Source organism: Pagrus pagrus, assembly GCF_965226575.1.
Source record: "Pagrus pagrus genome assembly, chromosome: 11".
Taxonomy (NCBI): domain Eukaryota; kingdom Metazoa; phylum Chordata; class Actinopteri; order Spariformes; family Sparidae; genus Pagrus; species Pagrus pagrus.
Genome location: NC_140195.1, coordinates 28,225,640 through 28,250,036, shown reverse-complemented (window position 1 = coordinate 28,250,036; position 24,397 = coordinate 28,225,640). Strand labels below are relative to the sequence as shown.

Genomic DNA, 24,397 nt, shown 5'->3' with positions numbered 1-24,397 from the left:
TACCATCATTGATGACATTGCCAACACTTAACTTTTTCTTCATCATTTTTTGCATTGTGATTGACCAGATCCACGGCCGCTGTGTGTGCAAACATAATACAGAAGGCCTGAACTGTGAGCGCTGCAGAGATTTCCACAATGACCTGCCATGGAGACCAGCAGAGGCAGAAAACCCACACACCTGCAGAGGTGGGGACACACAGACACAAGCACACACACAAAAACATGCATGTTACAAACTCTGTCTCACAAAATTCTGATATGAGAATGAACTCAGAGATGCAGATGAGGGATGATGCTATTCATCTTTGAACTGCTGCACTCACTTACTTTCTACACTAACTGCAATGTTCTTTTGGAAGGCTTAGAAATATTTAATCATGCTTTTTATCAGACCATTGGTGCACACATGTATTGTTCCTGTGTGTCTAATTAGTCTTTATTTGTTCAATTTCTTGCTCGTTTTTCCAGAGTGTAACTGTAACGGCCACTCAAACCAGTGTCACTTCGACATGGCGGTGTATTTGGCCACTGGAAATGTCAGTGGAGGAGTGTGTGACGACTGTCTGCACAACACCATGGGACGCAACTGTGAGATGTGCAAACCTTTCTACTATCAAGACCCTGTCAGGGATATCAGGGACCCACGAGTCTGTGTTGGTGAGTCATTTGTTTTTTGAACAAAATGGTTTTTTTTAGGCATGATGTAGAATGGCATCTAAATTAAGGTTAGTATTGAGGAAAAAATCTTCTTGTGGGCCTCAAGGATGTTCTTAATTCAATTAACTGAACACTCCGGCATTGATCAGCCTGAGGAAAATGCCAAAATCCTTGATGCTGCATTTAAAACAAATGAAAGCACATTTATTGCAGATGTTGTGTCTTCTGAAAAATAATTTCCTCATCGCCCTATTCTTCTTCATGTAATCGAGTCTCCCATTTCTGTCCTTTTGTTCTTGCCTCTCCTTCTTTTCTCCCTTGCCTTACAATCTCCATTTGACATCTGACCTGCAGCCTGTGACTGTGACCCAGTCGGCTCATTGGAGGGAGGAGTGTGTGACAGTCACACTGACCTGGACATGGGAATGATCGCAGGACAGTGTCGCTGCAAAGCCAATGTCAAAGGCACACGCTGCGACGACTGCAAAGAGGGTTATTACGGACTCAGCCAGAACGACCAGCTGGGTTGTCAGCGTACGTATTTGTCACTGTCTGTCACTGAAAATGCTTCATGTTTGAACAGGGATGAAAATTGAGTTCTGCCTTTTATGGAATATAAAACCACATAATCTAAATTTGAGACACGTAAATAGCACATCAGCCACTATCTTATTCTTTGTGTGTTTTCATCAGCTTGCAACTGTGACCCTCGCGGCATCATCATGATGGGAGCTCCTTGCGACCAGATCAGTGGGGACTGCTCCTGCAAAAGATATGTCACTGGTCGCTACTGCAACCAGTGTCTGGTTAGTAACAACTGTTATAAAAATGTGTTGCTAAGAAGAAGAAGAAAACCAAAGAAAAGACAAAGCTTGGCTTTTTGGCTGTTAAGTGTTGCAATGTTTTTCATCATTTCATGATTTGTTGCACGATTCAAAGCAGTTGTGTTGAACTGAACTGTTTTACCTTGTCACGTCACACCTTTAAAGGAAGGACTTTCTTAAGTATTAATAAGGGGAGTTGCTTCTCATCAGCCAAGGATAGCAATTAATTATCTTGGTGGCATTGATAAAGGAACATATTGCAACAACTTCAAAAGCTGCACAGGACAGCAGAGCTTAAGACAGAGTGCAGACAGTAAACGTTACACACTAGACATTTCACTGTGCATTCTGGTTTTGAGGGTTATTTCCATCCCTGCAGCCTGAATACTGGGGGCTCAGTAACGACCTGGCTGGCTGCAGACCATGTGACTGTGATTTCGGTGGAGCCTTCAACAACAGGTACAGATTTTCACAATTTTAAACATCTGTATCTTTAAACATACAGTAAGCTGTTAAAAATGTGATTTATTTATCCAGGTACAAAAGTAGAAATTCAATAAATCATGCAGTGATGCTGTGAATCATTCAGTCTGTGTCACAAAGAGAGCAAGAGAGAAAGAAGAGAAGGTCAAGATAAACAAAGACTGAACATTTGCCTTCGTCTGTTACTTTAGGTGCATGATGGAGAACGGCCAGTGTGACTGCAGGAGGCATCTGATTGGTCGACAGTGTTCAGAGGTCCAGCCGGGGTATTTCTGTGCCCCGTTGGACTACTACAAATATGAGGCTGAAGATGCCACTGGTCATTCCCCTGCTGACTCTGCACTACCGGTGAGCACATTTCTACAGTATGAGTTCACAGATCACTATAATGTAATTCAGACTGATAATGATGTCCAGCAATAAAGTGTAAGTGGTAGCATTGGTGTGAGGTTGTTGCCACAGGGGACTGGAGAGAAGGTGAAATATCAACATGGTAACAACATAGTTAAAGAGAGCAGTAATCAGCATTTGATTGGGTTTATTTTAGCCAATACCAATTCACTAAAATTTGCCTGGATCGGGACATCTCCAGCTGTAATTATTTCTTGGCACAGAGCAGAAACTGCTGCTGCTGGTTAAGTTTGATTTATACTTTCTGGCCAACATGACCATAACAAACATAAACAAACAATATAACGTGGATGGGATTTTTTAATTTTGGACAAAGCCACTCCCCTTGCTTCCAGTTTTTATGCTAAATTAAGCTAGATCCTGACTAAACTAGACTAGACTAAACTAGATCCTGGATTTCATACTTAACAGATGATCATGAGAGTGGTATTAATCCTCTCATTTAACTCCCAAGCAAATAAGCGTACTTCCCAAAATGTTGTACTATTTCTTTAAAGTCATCATGAAGTGGACTGAACATTTGATCAGCTAGTAGCGTCCTTGATTTTAAAGTTTTTCTGCAAGTCCTTGTGGCAGTGTTAATAATTATAACATATCCTTGGATTACGTGTCCTTGTACAGTGAAGTGTATGGTCTGGCCTCCACAGGAAGTAAGGAAAAAAGTCTCTAAAACATCATTCACAGAAGGTCTAATCTTCTTATTTTTCTGTATATCGTACACACTGTGCAGTCTCAGATCAAAAGTCAAGTCTTGGATAATGTAATGACTGAAACAGAAGGAGATTTCATGTTGCTCTGACTCCACCAAGGTTGTCTTTGTGGGGGGATTTGGAAGGGTGCGCTTGTTTGGATTCTGGATTTAGATGCAATGGTGATGAAGCTCAGAGAGGTGTCATTATCATCTCTCATCCTTGTGCCAACAGCTACCACTACAACTATTGTTTTTTAAAATTCCTGAACATTGCTGTTTTCTACCTTATAATTTAAATACAAAAGCAAGATCAGAAATCACAATTACCATGTAGGGTTAGACTAACAAACAAACAAACTTCTTTTAGTTCTCTCTTTTTTGGGCGACAGGACAGGCAGCAAGATGATTTAGGGGGGTACGCCATGCACAGATCTGATGCCAGATTTGAACTGCTTAGTTTGTTGTTATGTTACATTGCACGGTAACCATTCAGCTGCCAACAGGTTCCCTGTTCTCTTTTAAAAATATTATTTTACATTGTGCCATTACGGAAAAGAGAGAGTCATAGAGAGTTGGCAGACCTTCCTCCTTGGTAGAGGTCTGAGAGCTTTTTTATTTAAAGGGGCAATTTGTAAGATATATGCCAGAATTGTTGTTTAAAACATTACAAAAATGAACTAACATTATCAACAGAGTGTGAAGAAACAACAGTGTTGATTTGCTGTTTTGTAACACCACTTTGTACCTTAAGAGGCAACAGTCTGATAGCCTTTGTGGTTTCAGCTGGGAGATGTATGCGAGGGTAGATGATGCAATCAACAGTTGTGTTGTGACGTGAATGCAGTGTTAGGGGGGACATGGAATGCCACATTTAGCAGCTAGACAGCTACAGTGACAGGCCTGTTCCTGCTGTCACTGGCTCATGTTACACACCTTTCAGTCTCATATCTACCCTACATCACATTCTCTTTTCTCCTATCCTTCATCTCTGTCTTCCCACTTTCTCACATTCTTTACTGTCTCTGTCCCTCTCCTTCACCTCCGCTCCACCCACCTCGGTCCTCTGCACTCTAAAGAGACCCCCTGCCCCCTCCACTTCCCTTCGGGCAAGCTCAGACACTTCATACTTACAACATCACTGCAACAGGAATGTGAAAAAAATACAAAGTTCGACTTAAGAATGTTTTGAGAAAAAAAGGAAACCGACACCAAGCAAAAGGAGATAAGATTTTGACAAATGAGGCCATTGTCTGTAGAGGTTGAACTGTTTAACTGTAGCTGGATGGAAATTACTTGTACATGCTGAAGGACAAAAAGAGGTGCAGAATATGCAGGATGCAGTTAAAGTCCAGCATTTCTGTGCAGAATTCAAACTCCACAGCTGAAGTGACCCATAAAAACAGCAGACAGTAGCACAGATACCGACCTGTCACAACGAATTATTATGGTGCAGCACACACACTTACTAACATGTACAACACACACAGAGGAGACATTCTCTCTGCTTCAAATCCTTTGTTCATCTCTGTCACGCTCCTACAATTTGACCACACCGCAACTCTTTGCTCTGTCTTCTCATTTTAGCATTTGGACCAAGAAGTTGTGCAGGATGAACCCCTGCAGGTTGTAAGAAGTGTTGTAACAAGTTCTCCTCTCCTCTCCTCTCAGGGCAAAGTTCGTCCACAGGCAGAGACTGACTGTGTCCAGCACCTCAGCAACCAGCTGCGGAGGCACCGGCGTCACCGCCGCGTTACAAATTCACAGCAACATCGGGCAGCACTGAGACGTATCCGCCAGCTTCAACAAACAGTAGGATATTTACTTTGATTGATTCACAGATTTTATTTATGGTTTGACAAAAAGAATCCCAAGGGACAGCTTGTTAAAGTCACAACACACATTTCTGTCATATTTGTGGGTACAATAGTAAATTCAGTCATGGCCAGGTCAAGTCAGGCCATTGGACAAAAACAATGTATGGTTCCCAACCTTTTGGGCTTGTGAACCTTAGAATATGTCCTCTTGTGACCCCTCTTTACAGATATGGCTTTGGTGTGTCATTAGTGTGTGGTCATGGTGGTAAAGATTTTTCCTTTTTGGATTTGCATTTGAGGCCTGAAATGGTTAAAAGTCCAGTATTTCAATTATTTGAAGGATATTTAGAGGCCCGAAGAGGTGAAAAACAACCAGCTTTTCACTTCTTTTAAGCCTTTTAAGAGGCTTGATAAGATGAAAATATAAGGTATTTCACATAATTTAAAGCAACATTATGTAGAAATTGGCATTTTGTGCGATTTGGCATCCCCCACAGTCTGAGTGCAACACTGTCGTAAATACGTTATGTGTTGAAAACTTGTATCTTGCAGTAAACATGTATGTAACGCTGTGATCCTCCCCTCTCGATGAAGTAACATAGTGTAGACACAAGTGATGGGGGGGGCAGATGGGCTGAGACAGAGACACCATTCACCCTATTACAAGACACTGTACCATCAAAATGGTTTTGAAGCTGTTATTTTAAGGTTCCATAATGTTGCTTTAAGGCTTTACAGGGTATTGGTATATAGTATCCCACAAGAAACAAGCTGCCACTGACCCCTCAGGTTTACCTTGGGACCAACCCCCTAGGCTGGGAACCACTGATGTACTGTATACTGTATAAACAGACATGTAGGGCAGTTTACTCAGGAAGGGTGTTTTGTTAAAAGCCATAGTAACTGGGTTGAATGGAGTATCCATGATGTACTGGTCATTAAAGTGAACTGAAACTGTCAGCAGTAGTTTTAGGGGTTACTGTTCAGTTCTGCATGATGAACTGTAACAATTGTCCACATGTTTGCCAGTACAGTACAATGTTCTCAAAGCTACATTGTTCAAGGTTTGTGGTCATGTGCTGTATGCACCACTTGGCAATTTGAAGCTATTAGCCTAATTAAATGCTTGGCTGTCAAGTTAATATGGTCATTTCCAACTAGCCGTGCTGTAAAAAGACCTGTGAATATGTACAGTAGGACTGCAAGGATATTTGGAGCCCAGAGACCCAAAGAATGTAAATCCTATTGGAAAACATGACTGTAATCATATTGGTGTGACAGCAAAACAAGGGATACAAAGTAAAAAGCACCAAAGATAAAAGATACGCAGCTTTATGTTACTCAAGTTGTGTTAAGCCAAATTATTTGGATGTCACCGATTTAAAGGAATAGTATGCAGGATTTGCTGGTTGCTGTTTATAAACACACCATTCAAAGATGATTTATTCGTAGTTTGGGATGTTTCTGGTGTCAACAATTCCGGAGAAAGATAGTTGACTGCTGAGTCTCATTCCCAGGTCATCAAATAGTGACACTTAACCAAACACAGCAAAATAGTAAGCAGTATTTTCCTGGTGTGGCTGGTAAAGATGGAGCTACTTTGAGTAAATATAAAGTGGGGGACATTAGATGACAAATGGGGTGGGAAAGATGATTTATCAAAAGTTCTACTACAATTTGTATTCATATTTTTACTCTGTTCTCCCTAATCTAAGGTTTTGATGAAATGTTAGATAATTTAACTTGACATCTCTGTACCTAGTAACTACAGCTGTCGGATAAATGTAGTTGAAACGCTCTGAAAAGTGATGGGAGAGGTAGAAGGTCATAAAATGAAAATAATCTGTACACATACAGGCACTTCAAAATTATATTATTTTATTTAAGCACAGTACATAAGTAAATAAATGTACTTTGTTACTTAATTGCCAAGAGTCAAGAATATCAAATAAGACAAAAAGTCACATCAAGTGTGACAGTGACAGTGACAGTTTTTATAATAGTTTTTTAAATTTTAGAATCCAAAGTGGTGATCAGAATAATTATATTATTTATTGAGCAGCTCTAGTCTTTGTAAAGGCTGCTTTATCAGACTGCATTCCACAAACGAGCTGTATAATACAGAGCACACACAGCTGTCATCCTGACGAAAGTGAAAAGTTAGTTCAGTGAGAGTATACAGAGGTTGTTGAAGTGTAGTATAAAGTCGAAGAAGTTCAGAAAGAAACTGATTCTTTGATAATGTGTCTGTGTGTCTCAGCCGGATGTGAGGACCGTTCACAGAGGACACACTCCCAGCCACATGGTGTCGTGGACAGGTCCTGGTTTTGCCCGTGTCAAAGATGGTGCCGGCCTGGTGTTCACCATCGACAACATCCCCTACGCCATGGAGTATGACATCATGATCCGCTACGAACCTGAGGTATGTGACCGTGACCGATGTAAAACTCATTAATGGAGATCTTTCGAACTGAGCCGTGTCTGTGTGTGTGTGTAGTCCACAGAGGATTGGGAGGCTGTAGTTAGTATCACATCTGTACTGCTGCCCTCCAGTCTCCGGTGTGGAAACCTCTTACCAACCGAACAGCTCTACACAGTGACCCTTCCGCACCGCAACAGGTACCAACTCTTACATACAATATGTGATTGTGTCAGAGAGAGGCCATTGTCCAAAATGTTTGTTAAGTTCACTAACCGATTTGTTCAAGTGTTGTAGGTGTTGGTATGGTTTTATAGCTGAGGATGAATTGCATCATAACATTGTTATCACTTCAACCTGCCCTGGCCTGTCTGCTCTGTATGAGTCAGGCCTGTATTTGTATTCTTATTTCACTGTACCCTGCGGTACTATTTACCATTGATTCACTGATAGGAGGACAAACATTCCAGAAAGCCTGTGTAGGGATCAGCTGCAGTGATATGAAAGGAAGGCAGCAGCTTTGTGTTCTGAGGTTTAGATATGGAAACATCTGAAGACCTGTTTGGGACGAGCAAAAAGCGGTACAGTCTGGCAGAGAGGTTGTATATAAACTCCAGGGTCACTGAGTTGTCCCTATCTTTGGAAGGCCAATTGGCTCTTTCACGTATCTTTGCTGCCATGGTGGACCGAGCTGTTATAATAACTCAATTTCCTGCAATTGTAACCAATTATTTTGCCTTTCCAGCAGTGTATGGGTGGGAAGTTGGGCTGAATTGGAGCCAAGATACTTCAATATCACAGACTGCTTTAGCCCGGTCTGACAGAGGGTAGTTTTTGCAATGAGAGGCGTCTTTTACTAGTTGTTTTTCTAAATACAACTGAACACAGAAGAAAAATGATGATAAACAATATGTTTTGAATGATAGAAAAAGGTTCTTATAGTCAATAGAGACAATATTTATCTGAGGCTATAGTAGTGAAACACTATTACCTGCTTCCATTTTACAGTGCCTACTGTCAGCATCTTAGCGTTGTCATTGATGACAAAGATCATCATGATCATGTGAGCATGCTGATCTTAGCATTTAGCACAAAGCATTGGTTTGCCTGAGCACAGCTTCACAGAGCCACTAGCATGGCTGCAGTTTCTTGTTACTTCACACAGCACTCAGATCAGCTATCTGATCAAAAGCCTATTGTACCAAGTTTTCCTACTTTATGTAAGCTTAAGCCTACCCTTTTTTATACTAAGAGACTTTACTTACAGTGAAAGGATTTCATGGTTTTTCAGTTTAGATATTTTTAGGGCTGTTTTTTTTCTGAGCTCAAAACACAGTTGGTGAAGAGACTTGTTAACACTGTTATTGATATCGATATCACGATAATAATGTGATAGTAAGATGATAATTAACTTAAAATTATCTCAATTAAGACAGAAGATTTTCGTTACACAATTCATCATATTTCTTCCATCATACATTTCACTTTGTCATCTCTAGTTTCATTTAAATTTGCTGTTCTCATGTTTCCCCCTTTTAGTCTAAAAGGCTTGTTAATTTTATCTGTTTAAACAGAAAAATTATTGAAAACCTTATCTTAAATGATAGTGTGATATTTACCACTTATTGATCTTTCGATATTAAAAGCTTATTGCATTGTTAAAAAATTGACAAATTAGACAGATTACTGCAGATAAGTCTAGATTAAGTATTAATTATCCATGTTGGAAGCTAAATAGGATAAAAAACCAGGGAAAGACTAACACCAAAACTGTTTAGTTTCAACCAGCTGAATAGCTTTTCAGAGTCTGAACTCATCTGGAACTAAGAGGTCAGACCCTGCCCGGATCTGGCTGTCTCAGCCTTCCGCTCTCTTCTGTTGGTCCGTCAGCCAAAACCAATTAGCAGAGTGAGCTCAAAACACACACACCAAAGGCAGGTAGAGAGTGAGTCGAGGCGCCCCTGGTGAACAGCGTTTCCCTTAAAAACAGACGATAGGAAAAATGGTAGTAGGAAATAACCTAAATGTCATCGGCAACACATAACAAGTTGATTTGTACATGTAATATTTCTGTCTTTAATGTTGTGCTTTTGTATTCATTTTAAATAATGAACTAACACACTTCAAATGCAATCTGCACATAACAATCAATAAATACACTTAACTTTTTAAGTAATAAAAACTATAAGATTACATATTTGAACAGCTTAGTTTTGCTAAAACTAAAAAGGCTCAGTCAGAATCAGTCCATTTCCTCTTTGGAACTTTTCTATGTATTTATTAATAATACATTTTATTTGTATAGTGCCTTTCAGGAGATTTAAAGACACTTTATTTGCGAACATAAAAGCAATACACTAAAAATAAATATGTTTCTAGTGTATTGGTAGTGTATTGGTAGAAGAAAACAACCAGTGACTCAGTGTGCAGTTATGATATTGGTTCATAGAAGTTGACACATTTCAACTCTGCTGGACCTCACTGCCTGTCACAGTATCTGTCACTGAGTAGGCCTCATTGAACATACCTGCACAGGAAATTAATGTAGGTGAGGTGACATCACCTCTTGAATGTGAAGCCCATTAGTGAATGTAAAAATAGAGCGAAAATAAAAAAGAGTAGGGTTTGAAAAACTGTTTGCATGTATATATATGTATGCATTTATTTATTGAAATGTTTGTGCATGTATGATGTTTTTCCAGATACATCCAGATGCCCAGGCCGTTCTGTTTCGAGCCCAGTAATCGTTACGTGGTTGCGATCAGGTTCCAGCGCCACGGGGTCTCACACAGACATCTCACTGCCTTCATTCTTATTGACTCGGTGAGCCCACCACCCTCTTTATCCAAGCCTGTTGGAAAGTCAGCTGTAGTGCTGGAAACAAACATCACCATGGCTAAAATAAGACGTCTTCTTTGGCTATGGTGCTATCAGTGTAGCTGACATGAGCCTAAAGTAAGTCCATTGTTAAATAATGGCTCTGCAGGAAAGTAAACACATCTGCATTTTGCTTAGGGCTTCACGCCATAAGGTCTCCCCCTAGTGTGGGGAAAATACAATTACAAGTGTTACATTTCTCCTGGCTTTGGATAAGCTTTTAAATAAGTAAATTAACACCCCTGTAGCGCACCTTTAAATACATTAAATTCTTTAAATTAAAAATCCTTGCTTGTGTAGTTGTCAAAGTCACTGTCGCATGACTTTGCTGCATTAAGAAAATTGGATTTATTATCGTTATTGTGATTAATATTCCCTCCCAGGCTCATAATCCCAGCCTATTTACACCCATTGCTATAGCTACAGTATAACTTGTTTTTCTCTCCCAATAGCTGGTTCTGATCCCCAAATACACTGAGCTACCTGGTTTCCAAGGTAACGAGCCAGAGGCAGAGCAGCGGCGGGAGGAGATGATTCGCTACATGTGTCTGGATTCCTTCATGATGACGCCGATGCCCGCCCTGGCTGAGATGTGCTCCAAACTCATCTGCAGTATTTCATCCATCATTCATGATGGTGCTCTGTGTAAGTAGACAGATAAACACAGGATAAGGATGTGGGTTCAAAGTTTTTGAACTTTTTGAATGGCTGATAATTACGTTGTCATCTTTTATCCGTGTCTGTTGTATCCAGCCTGTCAGTGCGACCCTCAGGGCTCCCTCAGTGGCGAGTGTGATAAGGTGGGAGGTCAGTGTCGTTGTAAACCCAATGTGATGGGTCGGCGCTGTGACCAGTGTGCCCCAGGAACCTACGGCTTTGGAGTGAATGGCTGTACTGGTGAGTCTGTTTTACCATCAGCAAAGTTTGTCACATGATAACACCTTCACCCAACACCATCAGTCCCACTACAGTAGGTCAAATCCAAGCTACATAAAGATTTATTTCAGCCATCCTCAAAAAATAAGACATTCTGTTAATGAAGTTCTCTCTTTATTACATTGATTGTGAAGTAGAGGCAGACACACTGTCTGTGTGTGTTGTCCCAATACAGAGCTGAGTGGTACTATCACTTGTCTAAGCTGGTCAGAGGCTTTATTCCTCCCACTCAAAGGTAGTTGGGTCACAGAGAGCCAGTGTGTAACTAGTATGCGTGTTCAAGCCCAGTAATGGCTGGGTAGTTGTATCATCTGAAAACCTACACATGTATTCTGTGCTTGTCCACTCACATAATCTTATGGTGCAATCTACTAAGTAACCAGATCCTGTCTGACATGTTTTTTAGTCCCTGATACTTAGTTACAGTTCTGACGTGGCCTGGTAGAAAATTATCACCCAAATTATCACCCCCCTCATTTCAAGCAAAAAGAGCAAATTGATTTCATGTAGTCCAAATCCATTTGCTCTTACTCTAAAAATACAGAGCGGTCACAGTGCTGACATTTTTCAGGTTAAAGATTTGAGTTAAGTGCTACATTCCCCAGACCCCCAGTTCTGTTCTTATAATTCAAACTGATGTTTCCAAATCAGATACCAGTACAAAGTGTGAACTTTTTAGATATTTAATCACATATTTAAACTGTAGAGCTGCACTGTTTGGTCCCAATGAAACAGACACAAAAAGACCTATAACACATGCAGCTTTTCGAGAAGAGTACAAATGATTCTTATTTAAATTGTTAAATTCAGTGGTGGACAGTAACGAAGTAAATTTACTTGAGTACTGTACTTAAGTACAGTTTTTGAGTATCTGTACTTTACTTAAGTATTATTTTTTGGGGATACTTTTACTTTCACTCCACTACATTTGAAGGACAAATATTGTACTTTTTACTCCACTACATTTCTATTGATGCTCTCGTTACTCGCTACTTTTGATCTTACGTCAGCTGATGATTTTTTTTTTTTTTTGTGTGCAAAATTTAGAGAAAATAAACTGTTTCTGCTGATTTGCGTATGGTTTGTCTTAGTCGTATTGCCGTACCTGTACTGCGTCATGCCATACGAAGAAATGGAGGAAGAAACTAGAGAAACACGGGGTGTCGTGCCAAAAAGTGATCGTCTGCCAGAATCTGATTTCCGGCCGCGGGAGCGCGCACAGCAGCCCGTTGAGCGGTAAACGTCTGGTTTTCTCTGGATTGAACGGTCATAATATACAGATACACACAACTGTACGTCCGCAATTATAGCAAAGGTATGTGTCTTAGAAAGTTTAACGTTTGTTGTTACGTAATTATCACATCTGTGGCCAAAAGAAGTGGAGTTTGTAGTGAAATCAGGCCTGACAATTACGTGACAGACATGTCTCTATGTGCTTGGTATGTATGATGCCTTTGTTTAGCCCTGTCTTATAAATTAGACTGTAATGAATGTGATTTATAGGTGTGGATTTTCAATAAAGAAATGATCACTTTTGCAATTATCCTCGTGACTCTGCATTATCTTTTATCTGATCTGGGCTCTACATTTGCTTCCCATGTTTGGATGTGTCTTGTATATCTAATATTCTTGTTTATGCCTACTTTTTGGAGACAAGACTATAAAAGACTATTCAGGAGGGTTACATAAGCCTATAAAATAACAGTTTTCACCTGCCAAAAACTGATTAAAGGCCAAATACAGTTACTGAGAGGTTATTTCTGCCTCAATATGACTTGATCTCATTCTTGAGCTTCATAATATAAAGATCTGAGCTCACAGTATGCTCCTGATGTTGGACTGACAACACAAAATGGGCCTTTTCATTTGCCAAAAAACTGATTGCAGCTCCTTCCTTGTAACTTGAAGATGTTTTCTGCCTCAAAATGACTGGTCTTTATCCTGAAGCATCATATGTGACAGATTACCACCTCACATTACACCTCACACTGGCCCTTTACACAGTTTACAAGTAGTGAAAAGTAGTGGTTAAGATATATTCTTCAAAATATAACTGATGAGTGATATGAAGTGACTTTGAGGCAGAGCACCCCTTTCAGTCCAACATCAGGAGCATACTGTGAGCTCAGATCTTTATATTATGAAGCTCAAGAATGAGATCAAGTCATATTTAGGTAGAAATAACATTTGAGTAACTGTATTTGGCCTTCAATCAGTTTTTGGCAGGTGAAAAGGCACATTTTGTGTTGTAATGGTCCTTTAAAAGAATTTCAAGCTGTCTCTTGAGCTCAGATCTTTATATTTTGAAGCTTAAGAATGAGATCAAGTCATATTGAGGCAGAAATAACCTCTCAGTAACTGTATTTGGCCTTCAATCAGTTTTTGGCAGGTGAAAACTGTTATTTTATAGGCTTATGTAACCCTCCTGAATAGTCTTTTATAGTCTTGTCTCCAAAAAGTAGGCATAAACAAGAATATTAGATATACAAGACACATCCAAACATGGGAAGCAAATGTAGAGCCCAGATCAGATAAAAGATAATGCAGAGTCACGAGGATAATTGCAAAAGTGATCATTTCTTTATTGAAAATCCACACCTATAAATCACATTCATTACAGTCTAATTTATAAGACAGGGCTAAACAAAGGCATCAGACATACCAAGCACATAGAGACATGTCTGTCACGTAATTGTCAGGCCTGATTTCGCTACAAACTCCACTTCTTTTGGCCACAGATGTGATAATTATGTAACAACAAACGTTAAACTTTCTAAGACACATACCTTTGCTATAATTGCGGACGTACAGTTGTGTGTATCTGTATATTATGACCGTTCAATCCAGAGAAAACCAGACGTTTACCGCTCAACGGGCTGCTGTGCGCGCTCCCGCGGCCGGAAATCAGATTCTGGCAGACGATCACTTTTTGGCACGACAGGTGGAAACTCCCACCGAGCACCCGTGGCCTTATCTCAAACCCATGTTTGATTCGTTTCAGTTTACATGTTTGTTGTGCTTATCGCGAACAAATTATATCACGGCCTACAAAAACTCGTCTTCCAACCTGAAAAAGCACGTCGCGGTATGTAAAGTTGTTACTAACGTTAGCTAGCTTAATGTTGGTTAAATTGCAGATGAACATTTTAAACGTAATTGTATGTGCTTGTAGTATCATAGTTGCCATTTGTAAACGGTTTAAAAATATGGCAACTGTTGCAGTGCAGTTGAATGATTGAGTTGACTTTCTGTTCATGTTTTTTATACAATTCATATCAAAGAGTCCAAGGTAGGGGTTAGGTGTGTGTGTGTGTGTGTGTGTGTGTGTGAGAGAGAGAGAGATAGAGTGGGTGTGTGTGAGAGAGAGAGAGATAGAGTGGGTGTGTGTGAGAGAGAGAGAGTGGGTGTGTGTGTGTGTGTGTGTGTGAGAGAGAGAGAGAGAGTGAGTGTGTGTGTGTGTGTGTGAGAGAGAGAGAGAGAGAGTGTGTGTGTGTGTGTGTGTGTGAGAGAGAGAGAGAGAGAGAGAGTGTGTGTGGGTGTGAGAGAGAGAGAGTGTGTGTGGGTGTGAGAGAGAGAGAGTGTGTGTGAGTGTGAGAGAGAGAGAGAGAGTAGCATAGAGTGAGTATAGTATATATTTCATTTGTTGGTGAATGCAGCTGAGTCTGTGATCTGAGGCTTCTTGCCTTTATTTGTTTATTTTTGAGCTATAAACATGTCTGTAGCAGAATCGCATCAGTGTATTGTATAATGACATTAAGCTACTTTCCTTTCCTGTATTTCCTGAGATATTTTTTAAATACTTTTACTTAAGTAATTTTTTAAGCAAATACTTTAGTACTTTTACTTAAGTAATATTTTGACTAAGCTACTTTTACTTGTATTGGAGTAATATTTGACAAGGAGTATCTGTACTTTTACTCAAGTAGTGAAGTTGTGTACTCTGTCCACCTCTGGTTAAATTATTATTCAGTACATGTTAAGTTTCTGATTTCAGTATGAAGCACAAACAGTGATTATTGATAGAATAACAGTGAATAACCCTTTGAATACCTCCTCTCTTCAAGCCTGTGACTGCCACTCAGAGGGCTCTTTGAGCCACCAGTGTGACCCAGTTACAGGCCAGTGCCAGTGCAGGCAAGGAGCCACCGGGCGTCAGTGCTCAGACTGCCAGCCAGGCCAGTGGGGCTTCCCCAGCTGCACCCACTGTCAGTGTAACGGCCACGCAGACATCTGTGACCCCCGCACTGGGGAGTGCACACACTGTAGGGACCATACAGCAGGACACCTCTGTGAGCGGTAAGGATCCCTCACTTTCAGTCTGTATCTGATTTCATCCCTGGTCGTCAGACTGATGGTAGATGTCTCCATCATGTGTCCCAGGTGTGTGAATGGCTTCTTTGGAAACCCCGTGCTCGGCTCAGGTGAGCACTGTCGGCCCTGCCCCTGCCCTGGTAACCCCGCCTCAGATCACTTCAACGGGCACTCCTGTGAAGCTGACCACTCCTCAAATCAGATCATCTGTAACTGCAAACAAGGCTACGCTGGTAAGCTATTACACTGCAGTCACACACAGCTCAAATTTCCTAAAATGCATAATCACTTTTAACTCTTCTGGGTCCCCTGACCGCATCTGATTGATAATTAAAAAAAAAACGTGAAATATTCCATACCACAGTCTCACATCACGGAAGCAGCATAAAGCTTATCGTCATGCCATATTTTCATTTTCCTCACTCAGGGTCCCGCTGTGACCAGTGTGCCCCTGGTTACTATGGCAACCCAGAGCAAGCCGGTGGACAGTGCCTGCCGTGCGAGTGCAATGGCAACATCGACACCCAGGATCCTGGGTCATGTGACCCCAGGACAGGCCAATGCCTCAAGTGCCTGTACCACACCGACGGCCCATCCTGTGCCATTTGTCAACACGGTTACTATGGCAACGCTTTGGACCACGACTGCAGACGTAAGCGTTGTTTCTCAGCTTTGAAGTTTAAAGAGAAAAAATTACATTATAATATATTGTTATTGTTTACCAGAGAGCATGATTTTGTCTGCATTGTTGCCAGTGGAACATACAGACAGTGAAGAGCCTCACTGTCTTCTCTCTGTGTGTGACTTGAATATGTTTCTTATATGATTCTCTTCTCAGGCTGTACCTGTGTGACTGCTGGCACCATCCAGTCTGCCTGCAGCGATGGACAGTGTCACTGTGACAGGCAGACCGGAGCCTGCCCTTGCAGGGAGAACGTGGCGGGCCATAACTGTGATCAGTGTGCTCCTAACCACTGGAACTACGGTCAGGAGAGAGGCTGTGAGCCCTGTGACTGCGACCCACAGCACGCCGTGGGAACTCACTGCAACATGGTGAAACTGGAGAATGCAAAAGGGAATTCTGACAAAAAGTTTAAAATTATCTTTGCTAGACATCCATATCCGTCTGTCTCTTCTACAGTTCACAGGCCAGTGCCGCTGTAGTCCAGGCTTTGGGGGTAAACAGTGCACTGAGTGTGAGCAGCTCCACTGGGGAGACCCACGGGTGCAGTGTCAAGGTAACTCAACTTGTGACAGAAATTGTAGAATACTTGCCAGGATGAATGGTCACACCTTACCTTATGTTATGGGTCATATGTTTTATAACAGTCATGAGTTAGTTCTGTATTTTGAGCAAAAATTATGAACAAATATTTAGTCAAGCTGTAAAATCCATCCAGTCCATCAGTGTATCATGTCCAATTACACCAAAATCCACTCCCTATTCCCCTCAAAGTTTTTATCTGACTTTGAGCATAAAGCATCAATGGAGTCCCCTCCCAACAACATGGCCGACCCACTAACAACATTCAATCTATCTAACAAGACAAATTCACACAGCAAGAATGTTAATCAAGGGAGATAATTGATGGATGAGTTTTTTTCCCAGGTCTGCAAATACTGATGGCTTGGGTTGATGAGCCACCCAAAGTCACTTGGTATTTGATAACCTGGGAATGAGACTTATATACACATAAACACTTATAAACCCAGTAATATCTGTAGTGCATTTCTTTTTTTTTTTACCAAGTCACAATTATGTAAACGCAGACAGTCAACAGCTTGATCGGGGATGTTGCGATGGAGAGAAATTTCGTTAGTTTCATTATCCTGTAACTGGATATTAGCCAGGAGCAGTTTTAAATCCAAGCTGGTTTAGCATGACTCTTATCAACAACAGTCTGGAGTTTCAGCTTGTGTTATTTATGCAAGCGCTTTCTGTGCATCTCTCCCTGTATTGCCTATGCAGGTTCACATAAATGATAGGAGGAGACTTGTTAACCGGAGTTGATCATGTGCTCCTCTGCATCTGCTGGATTTAGTAGCATGCACTTTCAGAGCAGAGATGTGATTTACAGGAGCAACAACAAAGCCTTTGGTAGAAAAAGAAATATGACTTTACCTTAATTCCTCATTCTAAGTTGAAAATAGAGCAATAATTATCACAGAACACAATATCTGATTATTTTCTCACAGCAAATACACAGTGGAGTCAGCTGTGACTGGTAATCTTCAAACTTGGATCTGAACTTGACATTCAGTGAAATGTGAGATCACTACAGTCTGCAGCTGCATTCTACAGACATTTATAGTGTCGCAGCAGTTAGCTCAGTATCACTGAGACAATCTGTCTTAATGTGGCTCACAATATTGCATCATGAGGCAGCAAAAGCTTTTCCAACTGCTTCTTTAAGACATGAATAGATTCCTTCTTACAGTCTTTGAATATGTTTTACCTGCATGCCAGTATTATTGATTTTTATTGTTCTGTCTTTTCCTCCTGTGCCTCTTCCCTCCCCTTCTCCCGCCTATCATTCAGAGTGTAACTGCCACTCTCTGGGCTCAGAGATGGCCCAGTGTGACCGGACAACCGGGGTGTGCGAATGCAGGGAGGGAGCGGCGGGGAAGCGCTGTGATGAATGCGCTCGCGGCTTCACCGGCAACTTCCCCAAGTGTGTCCAGTGTCACCCGTGCTTCCAGCTGTGGGACGACACGGTGTGCCAGATTAAAAGGGACCTGGAACACATCGAGTACGCTGTACAGAAGATCCTGGAGAGCGGGGTCACGCCAGGAGTTGGGGACACGCGCATCAGGGAGCTGGAAAGGAAGCTGAAGCAGATACAGGATCTGATCAGTGCAGAGGACAGCGACAGGATGCACCAGCTGATTGGACAGAGCATCGATGACCTCAGGTGATGATGTCACATAGTGTTTGCATGCTCACTAAGGTTAGCCACAGTCATGTGTCACCTGCTACCAACTGTCTGGATTTTAAATGGAGTCCCCCGCTCTTTGTGTTCCAGGGCTGAGATTGCCCTCACCGACGGGCGTCTGATGGGCGTTGCCCGAGAGCTAAATACAACAGCAGCAGAAGAAGAGGCACTGAGACGCACATTGAGTGATCTAGAGAAAGAGCTGAGGGATGTTAACAACACTGTGGCCCACAAACAGCGCCTGCTGGAGGACTACCTAACCTCAGGATTTGCAGGTAGCAAACCTAATCAAATCTTCTAATAATTAAGAAAAATGTCATGTGAAAGTACGGATTAGAACCTCCTTCAGATAATGATAATGTAATTCAAAAGCACCATTAACAGCTGCAATATGTGTGATACAAACCCACAAAAGGAGACAGAGTTAATGTGATAGAGTGATAGAGATAATGTCCACATTCAAATTTAGTGAACCTCAATCATGCTACTGAAAATATTGTGAAAAAGAAATCTAGGTATTATAACTAGTATTTTAACGTAAGTTGCTCCTGTTTCCTCACAGATCAGTTTGAGAAAGTGAAAAAGTACTATCAGGAGTCATTGGAGGCCGAGAAGAAATGCAACCTGACGGTGTCTGGTCCTCACAGTCCCGTGGAACAGTCAAAAGAAACCCGCGCTATCACTAAAGACAAGCTGGATGCCAGTAAAGACAAGATCCTCCGTGGTCTGGCTGCTCAGAACAAATCCTTAACTGATCTGCAGGAAAAGGCCCACGACCTGGACAAGAAAGTCCATCACCTCAGTCACAAGGCAGGTGTCTTTAATTTATCATTTCATTCATTTAGACGTCTGATTGTCTGTCTGCATTTTCACTTAATCTTGCTGAAAATGTAGCATAGTAGGTTATAATTTAATGCACTACAAGACAAATGTGTCCTGTTTGCAGTTTATTAACAACGCTCCTGTTTTCTCTTATTACTCTTTACTAGTTTAACGTGCTCGCCTTCTCCTACAGTGACATCTAGTGGACACAAGCTGTCAAAGCGGTACCATTAGTTTGAAATGGATGAATTATATTGTACAACACATAGTTTGGTGACCAACCCTCAATGTTTCCCAAAATGTAGTTTGATGAAATTGTTCAACTTGTCCTGAGTCACTCAAGACCAAAACCTCCTGTACTGGTCTTCTTAATCCTTATCAGTGGGCAAAAGGGTCAAACAGATCAGTGTTTCTTAAAGTTTTTACACCATGTACCACCTCAGTGGTGCCACCATTATGACTACGGTCGAGTCATATCTCCTGTTTTGCCCCGTTTGCTGCTAATGTTTGCAGGTGCGGTGAACCTTTCAGTGGCACTGCTTAAAGGGTAGCCACCAATATTACACATTAAAGTGTGTTTACAGGTCTTGTGAAGTACTATTGCATACATGGAAAAAGTAATAAAGTTGCATGTAATCGGTCACTCAGTAGCTAAGTTGCATTGTGGGTAATGTAGATACCAGGTAAAAATAAAAAGCCAATAGCTCTTCTTCTGCCTTATCGATTTATATAATTTGTGTCTGTGTCTTGTGAGTGTTGCAGGAGTGCAATGCTAGACCAGTGGATTGCTTTTTTGTTCATTAGATAACAGACTTTGAGATCAAAACAGGATAATGGAACAAAAATGGAAAATTACAGTTTGTTTATCAAATTAATTAATGATGATGATATTACACAAATGAATGGTGTATGTCTCATCTATGATGACATTTTTTTGAATATCATAATTGATTCATAAGTACTACACTGCATGTTTACTGAACCGATTCTTATGTAATAGTTTGATTTGACTTATTTGTGGCACTTTACATTACAGCTTGGTAATAACATGGTGATAGTTTGTTTAAAGATTAGTAATAATTAAGTAACACTCCTTAATTACAAAAAGTAATAACCAGATAATAGCTTGGTATTAACAATGGGCACATGTGCGCAATATTAGAGTCAAAGTAAAACAAAGTAACTAAATCACAGTAAACAAATATAAAGATAGATTTGATTGCTGGCATATATTTTGTTTCAAATTTCTACAGAAAGTGCGATATTATAGTTATTGTGGATTTGTTTGGCCACGATAATCGTGTAGTGAAATCTGATATTGTGTCAGCCCCAGTAGACATATTGAATGAACCTGGCACAGTTTACCAAACTCACTTCTCTCATGTCATGAGTCCCAATGCATTTGTTTCATGTGAGTGATGACATGTTGTTGTTCTCTACAGGTATGCGGGGGTCATAGCAATGCCAGTGCAAATGGCAGCTGCCCCGACAGCCAGTGTGGTGGTGCAGGTTGCCGTGACAATCAGGGCAATCGTGTATGTGGAGGAGAGGGATGCAACGGGACAGTGAGTGCTTCAGTTGCAGCACTGAATCTCACTAGGAATGCCACCGAGAGTCTGACTGCTGCCAACGAGGAGCTGCAGAGCGTGGCCAGAAAGGTGCTGAGACACTGTCATATTAAATGTAGAGTACTGAAGGATTGACTGTGTACCCTCTTACCTGCCCTGACTGGACACTATAAGTATAAATCTTCTGTGTTTCCTGTGTCCAGCTCCAGGATATAGCCACTCTGACACAGGATGTGAAGAACCAGGCAATGAGCACGCTGGATAAAGCCCAGAAGAAGAAGGAGCACTTTGAAAACAACAACAAGAAGCTAAAAGATTTCATTAAGAAGATCAGAGACTTCCTCACTGGTACATTAATGTTTGACTAGAAATCTTATTTTGAACTAAGTGAATTCTTACCGAAAGGTTACATTGGTTTAAAGTTAAATTTAGTTCAACCGTAGCAGCATTTTCTCCTGGTATTGCATTTGTTGTGTTGTGCTGCATTTTGCATTGATTTTCTCTCTTTCCTCCCTGTTCTTGTCCAGAGGAGGGAGGAGATCCAGAGAGCATAGAGAAGGTGGCTAAGCAGGTCTTGATGATCAAACTACCAGTCAACAGGACGACTCTGGACCAAATGATCATGCAGATGAAGGATAGCTTCTCAAACCTCACCAACATCGAGGGGATCGTCAACAAAACCTCTCAGCACATCAGCAAAGCCAAGGAGCTGCTCGAGAAAGCTAAAGATGCCAAGTATGTAACAAATTAAAGACCACATTTTTCATTTTTTGGGGTGGGGGCAGATCCTTCCTCCTCTCCTCTCTCTGTCCTCCTCCTGTGCTGCTAAGGACGGTAGGTACTGTTATAGTTTTCTCTGTTTAGCATGTATCATCTTGACGTTCATTTCAGTTGATTTTGGCAACTCTATCAATTTGTCCTGTCCAAACCTTCTCCAAATGTCCAATTTCATGTTTGCCGTTGTGCAGGAGCCGAGCAGAGGGAGTGAAGGATATAGCCAACAAGACCCAACAGGCTTTGGATGTGTCTGAGAAGGCCATAAAGAAAGCAAGAACAGCCCTGAAAGAGGCCCACAACAACCTGAACAGTACAAGGAATGCTACAGCTGAGGTACAGCACTCTTTAAAGTTGTGTGTGTTTGCACATTTATATTTTTGTTTACAATAATGTGTAAAATCGTAGGTTTCACATATTCTCCCCACTTCCAGAGTTGTTTTACGGGCTAGTGGACCACCTGCCTGAGGAGCACTTTGCCCTCCTAACTCTAAACTGTTTTTATGTGTCATTCCCTTCTAGGTGGATGAGAGGCTGAAGCAGGTGGAGGATAAGCAGATGGATGTCATGATGCGTTTAAACAACCTCTCCATGGGGGTGGAAGCTCTGAGGAACAAGACAGAGCAGAACAGACAGATGGCCAATGATGCCAAAGCACTGGCTAACAATGCCACACACTTAGCATCCTCACTGCAGCAGGTGAGTCTGTTTTTGTGCTTTTGTGTTGAAAAGATATGTTTTTGTGTTATTATGAAACCGGTGTTATGGACAGTGCCATGATTATTTTTACAGTACATACTGTAAAGTGATATCAATACTGTGTCGTCTCCCAGAACCTCAACGACACAGAGAAACAGTACCGTGAGCTGCAGATGAAGGTTAAGTCTCTTGGTGGGGAGTCAGGAGATTTGACAAACATCAACAAAAAGGCCATGGATATGAAGAAGGAGGCAGAGGACCTCCTCAACAAAGCCAGCAAGGGGATGGAACAACTCAGGAGTGAGTACACAAAGCTGCTTCTAGTGTTGACAATCTGTCCATTGTTTCCTCTCTTGTGTTTATGGCTTAAGAACGTATGATGTAACATGAAAACACTCAGCCATTAAATCTAACGTGCTGATAACACACATTATTCCATCCGTCACATTAACAGCAGAATAGTGCCAATTATAATACATCCCCGACCAAAAGAAAGACATGACATTAAAGTTAGAGAACTTGCTTACACACAATATACACCAGCCACAACATTACAACCACTGACTGGTGAAGTGAATAACAATGATCAGTTAGTTACAAAGCAGTGTGCTTCTGGGAAACTTTGGGTCCTGGCATTCATGTGGATGCAGCTTCGACATGTACCACCCATCCAAACACTGTTGCAGATCAAGTTATTTTTTTAAGTCCGTGTTTGGGTGGGTGGTGCATGTCAAGTGGCATCCACATGAGTTCCAACACTCAAGGTTTTCCAGCAGAACATTTGAACTGTATCGAGATGATCAATGTTATTCATTTCACCCGTCAGTGGTTTTCATGTTGTGGCTGATCTGTGGTTTAGAGTGCATGGAGAAGTTAAGAACATGCTGTATCTTCTGGCCAAAATTGGTATTACAAAAAACAAAAACTTAAAAAAATGAGCCATGCAGCTAGCTCACCTATCAGCTGACTCTGCCCAGACCGGGAGCTCGGGGAGTGTTGGTGTTATTGACTATTGGACATCACCTCTTGAGGTACAAAGTGGCTCAGGGCTGGCTGGTTAGCATGCTAACTTCAGTAGATATCTCTGCACAATGTTTAGATGTATTTTGAATGTTTTAAACTGAAGAGGATGTTTATGACACAAAATAATTGTCATAACGTATTCTAATAAAAGATCAACACCCCAAATGTCCAGAAACAGCCCTAACATAGCTTCAGGATTTCTTCTTAAAGTATAATAGTACATTGCTATATGTAAGATATCTGTTGTATCTGGACCAGCTTATAACAAGCCCACTATGGTGATGTTAATGGATTATAACATTCTTAGAAACTTCATGACACTGTACTCATAATACTAGCATCAGGAAATGTTGTTTTATGTCACATGAAATGTAAATCTGTGTGGTTGCAGAACTGGAGAAAAAGTTCAAGAGTAACGAGCAGCGGATGCAGAAGCAGCGCATGGAGCTGGACGAGCTGAAGGAAAACGCCACTGTGGTGCGGGACGAGATCCGGGAACAAGTGCAGAAGTACAGCAACTGTGTGTGAGGATGTTACACTTCCCTGTTTACTATTTGCTGCTGTAGTCCAGAGCAGAGTTAGGACTGAGGCTGTGACTGGGACAGAAAAACGACACCACCCGTGAAAATAAAACACTGCTTTGGTACCTCCATTCTTTCACTGCTGTAGTTTCGAGTTTTACACGATACCTGTCAAGTGTTATATGACAGAATGCCTTCCTCTGTCCATGTACTGTACAACTTTGTGACTCCTCGATATCAACACGATCCTGGATGGTGTTTATGTCTTTAAGCTATTAAAAGTGGATGACCTGTGGAGAGGTTTTTTTTCATTGTATAGGCCATGATAATTGATTACATAATTAATAAACAGAAGAAATATATCAGAGTATGTTATCAGATTTCAGAAAAGTGCTTTTAAGATTTTGTGTTTATGCTGTAATTTGAACACATTCCTATGATACTTACAATAAGACACTCCTATTAAGATATGTGGAAAAGTTTGATCTCTGAAATTGAATTTTGTGTTTATTTTTATTACAAAAGAAGCTCTTGATTAAATACATATGAATGCATACACAAATATTCTTACAAGCAAAATTCAGGTGGTGTGATGATGGAGACAAATAAACTTGGTACAGTTTATGTAAAA

The 24,397-nt window shown here is 41.1% G+C and overlaps 1 protein-coding gene across 2 annotated transcripts in view; it reads left to right on the top strand.

The window, feature by feature from the left end:
- The window catches only part of lamb2l (laminin, beta 2-like), a 56,497-nt gene extending 32,100 nt beyond the window's left edge, over positions 1–24,397 (top strand). For both annotated transcript variants that reach the window (XM_084366331.1, XM_084366332.1), the window contains exons 9-35: positions 69–189; positions 472–660; positions 1,015–1,194; positions 1,354–1,466; positions 1,864–1,943; positions 2,159–2,315; positions 4,738–4,878; positions 7,144–7,305; positions 7,381–7,502; positions 10,005–10,125; positions 10,632–10,824; positions 10,933–11,076; positions 15,180–15,411; positions 15,496–15,659; positions 15,854–16,078; positions 16,265–16,479; positions 16,568–16,664; positions 17,966–18,338; positions 18,450–18,634; positions 18,922–19,169; positions 20,624–20,839; positions 20,953–21,097; positions 21,277–21,484; positions 21,718–21,859; positions 22,046–22,222; positions 22,357–22,522; positions 23,637–24,397. In XM_084366331.1, coding sequence (XP_084222457.1) covers positions 69–189; positions 472–660; positions 1,015–1,194; positions 1,354–1,466; positions 1,864–1,943; positions 2,159–2,315; positions 4,738–4,878; positions 7,144–7,305; positions 7,381–7,502; positions 10,005–10,125; positions 10,632–10,824; positions 10,933–11,076; positions 15,180–15,411; positions 15,496–15,659; positions 15,854–16,078; positions 16,265–16,479; positions 16,568–16,664; positions 17,966–18,338; positions 18,450–18,634; positions 18,922–19,169; positions 20,624–20,839; positions 20,953–21,097; positions 21,277–21,484; positions 21,718–21,859; positions 22,046–22,222; positions 22,357–22,522; positions 23,637–23,773 — 4,653 coding nt within the window. In that variant the 3' untranslated portion in view covers positions 23,774–24,397. The remainder of the gene's footprint in view (positions 1–68; positions 190–471; positions 661–1,014; positions 1,195–1,353; positions 1,467–1,863; positions 1,944–2,158; positions 2,316–4,737; positions 4,879–7,143; positions 7,306–7,380; positions 7,503–10,004; positions 10,126–10,631; positions 10,825–10,932; positions 11,077–15,179; positions 15,412–15,495; positions 15,660–15,853; positions 16,079–16,264; positions 16,480–16,567; positions 16,665–17,965; positions 18,339–18,449; positions 18,635–18,921; positions 19,170–20,623; positions 20,840–20,952; positions 21,098–21,276; positions 21,485–21,717; positions 21,860–22,045; positions 22,223–22,356; positions 22,523–23,636) is intronic.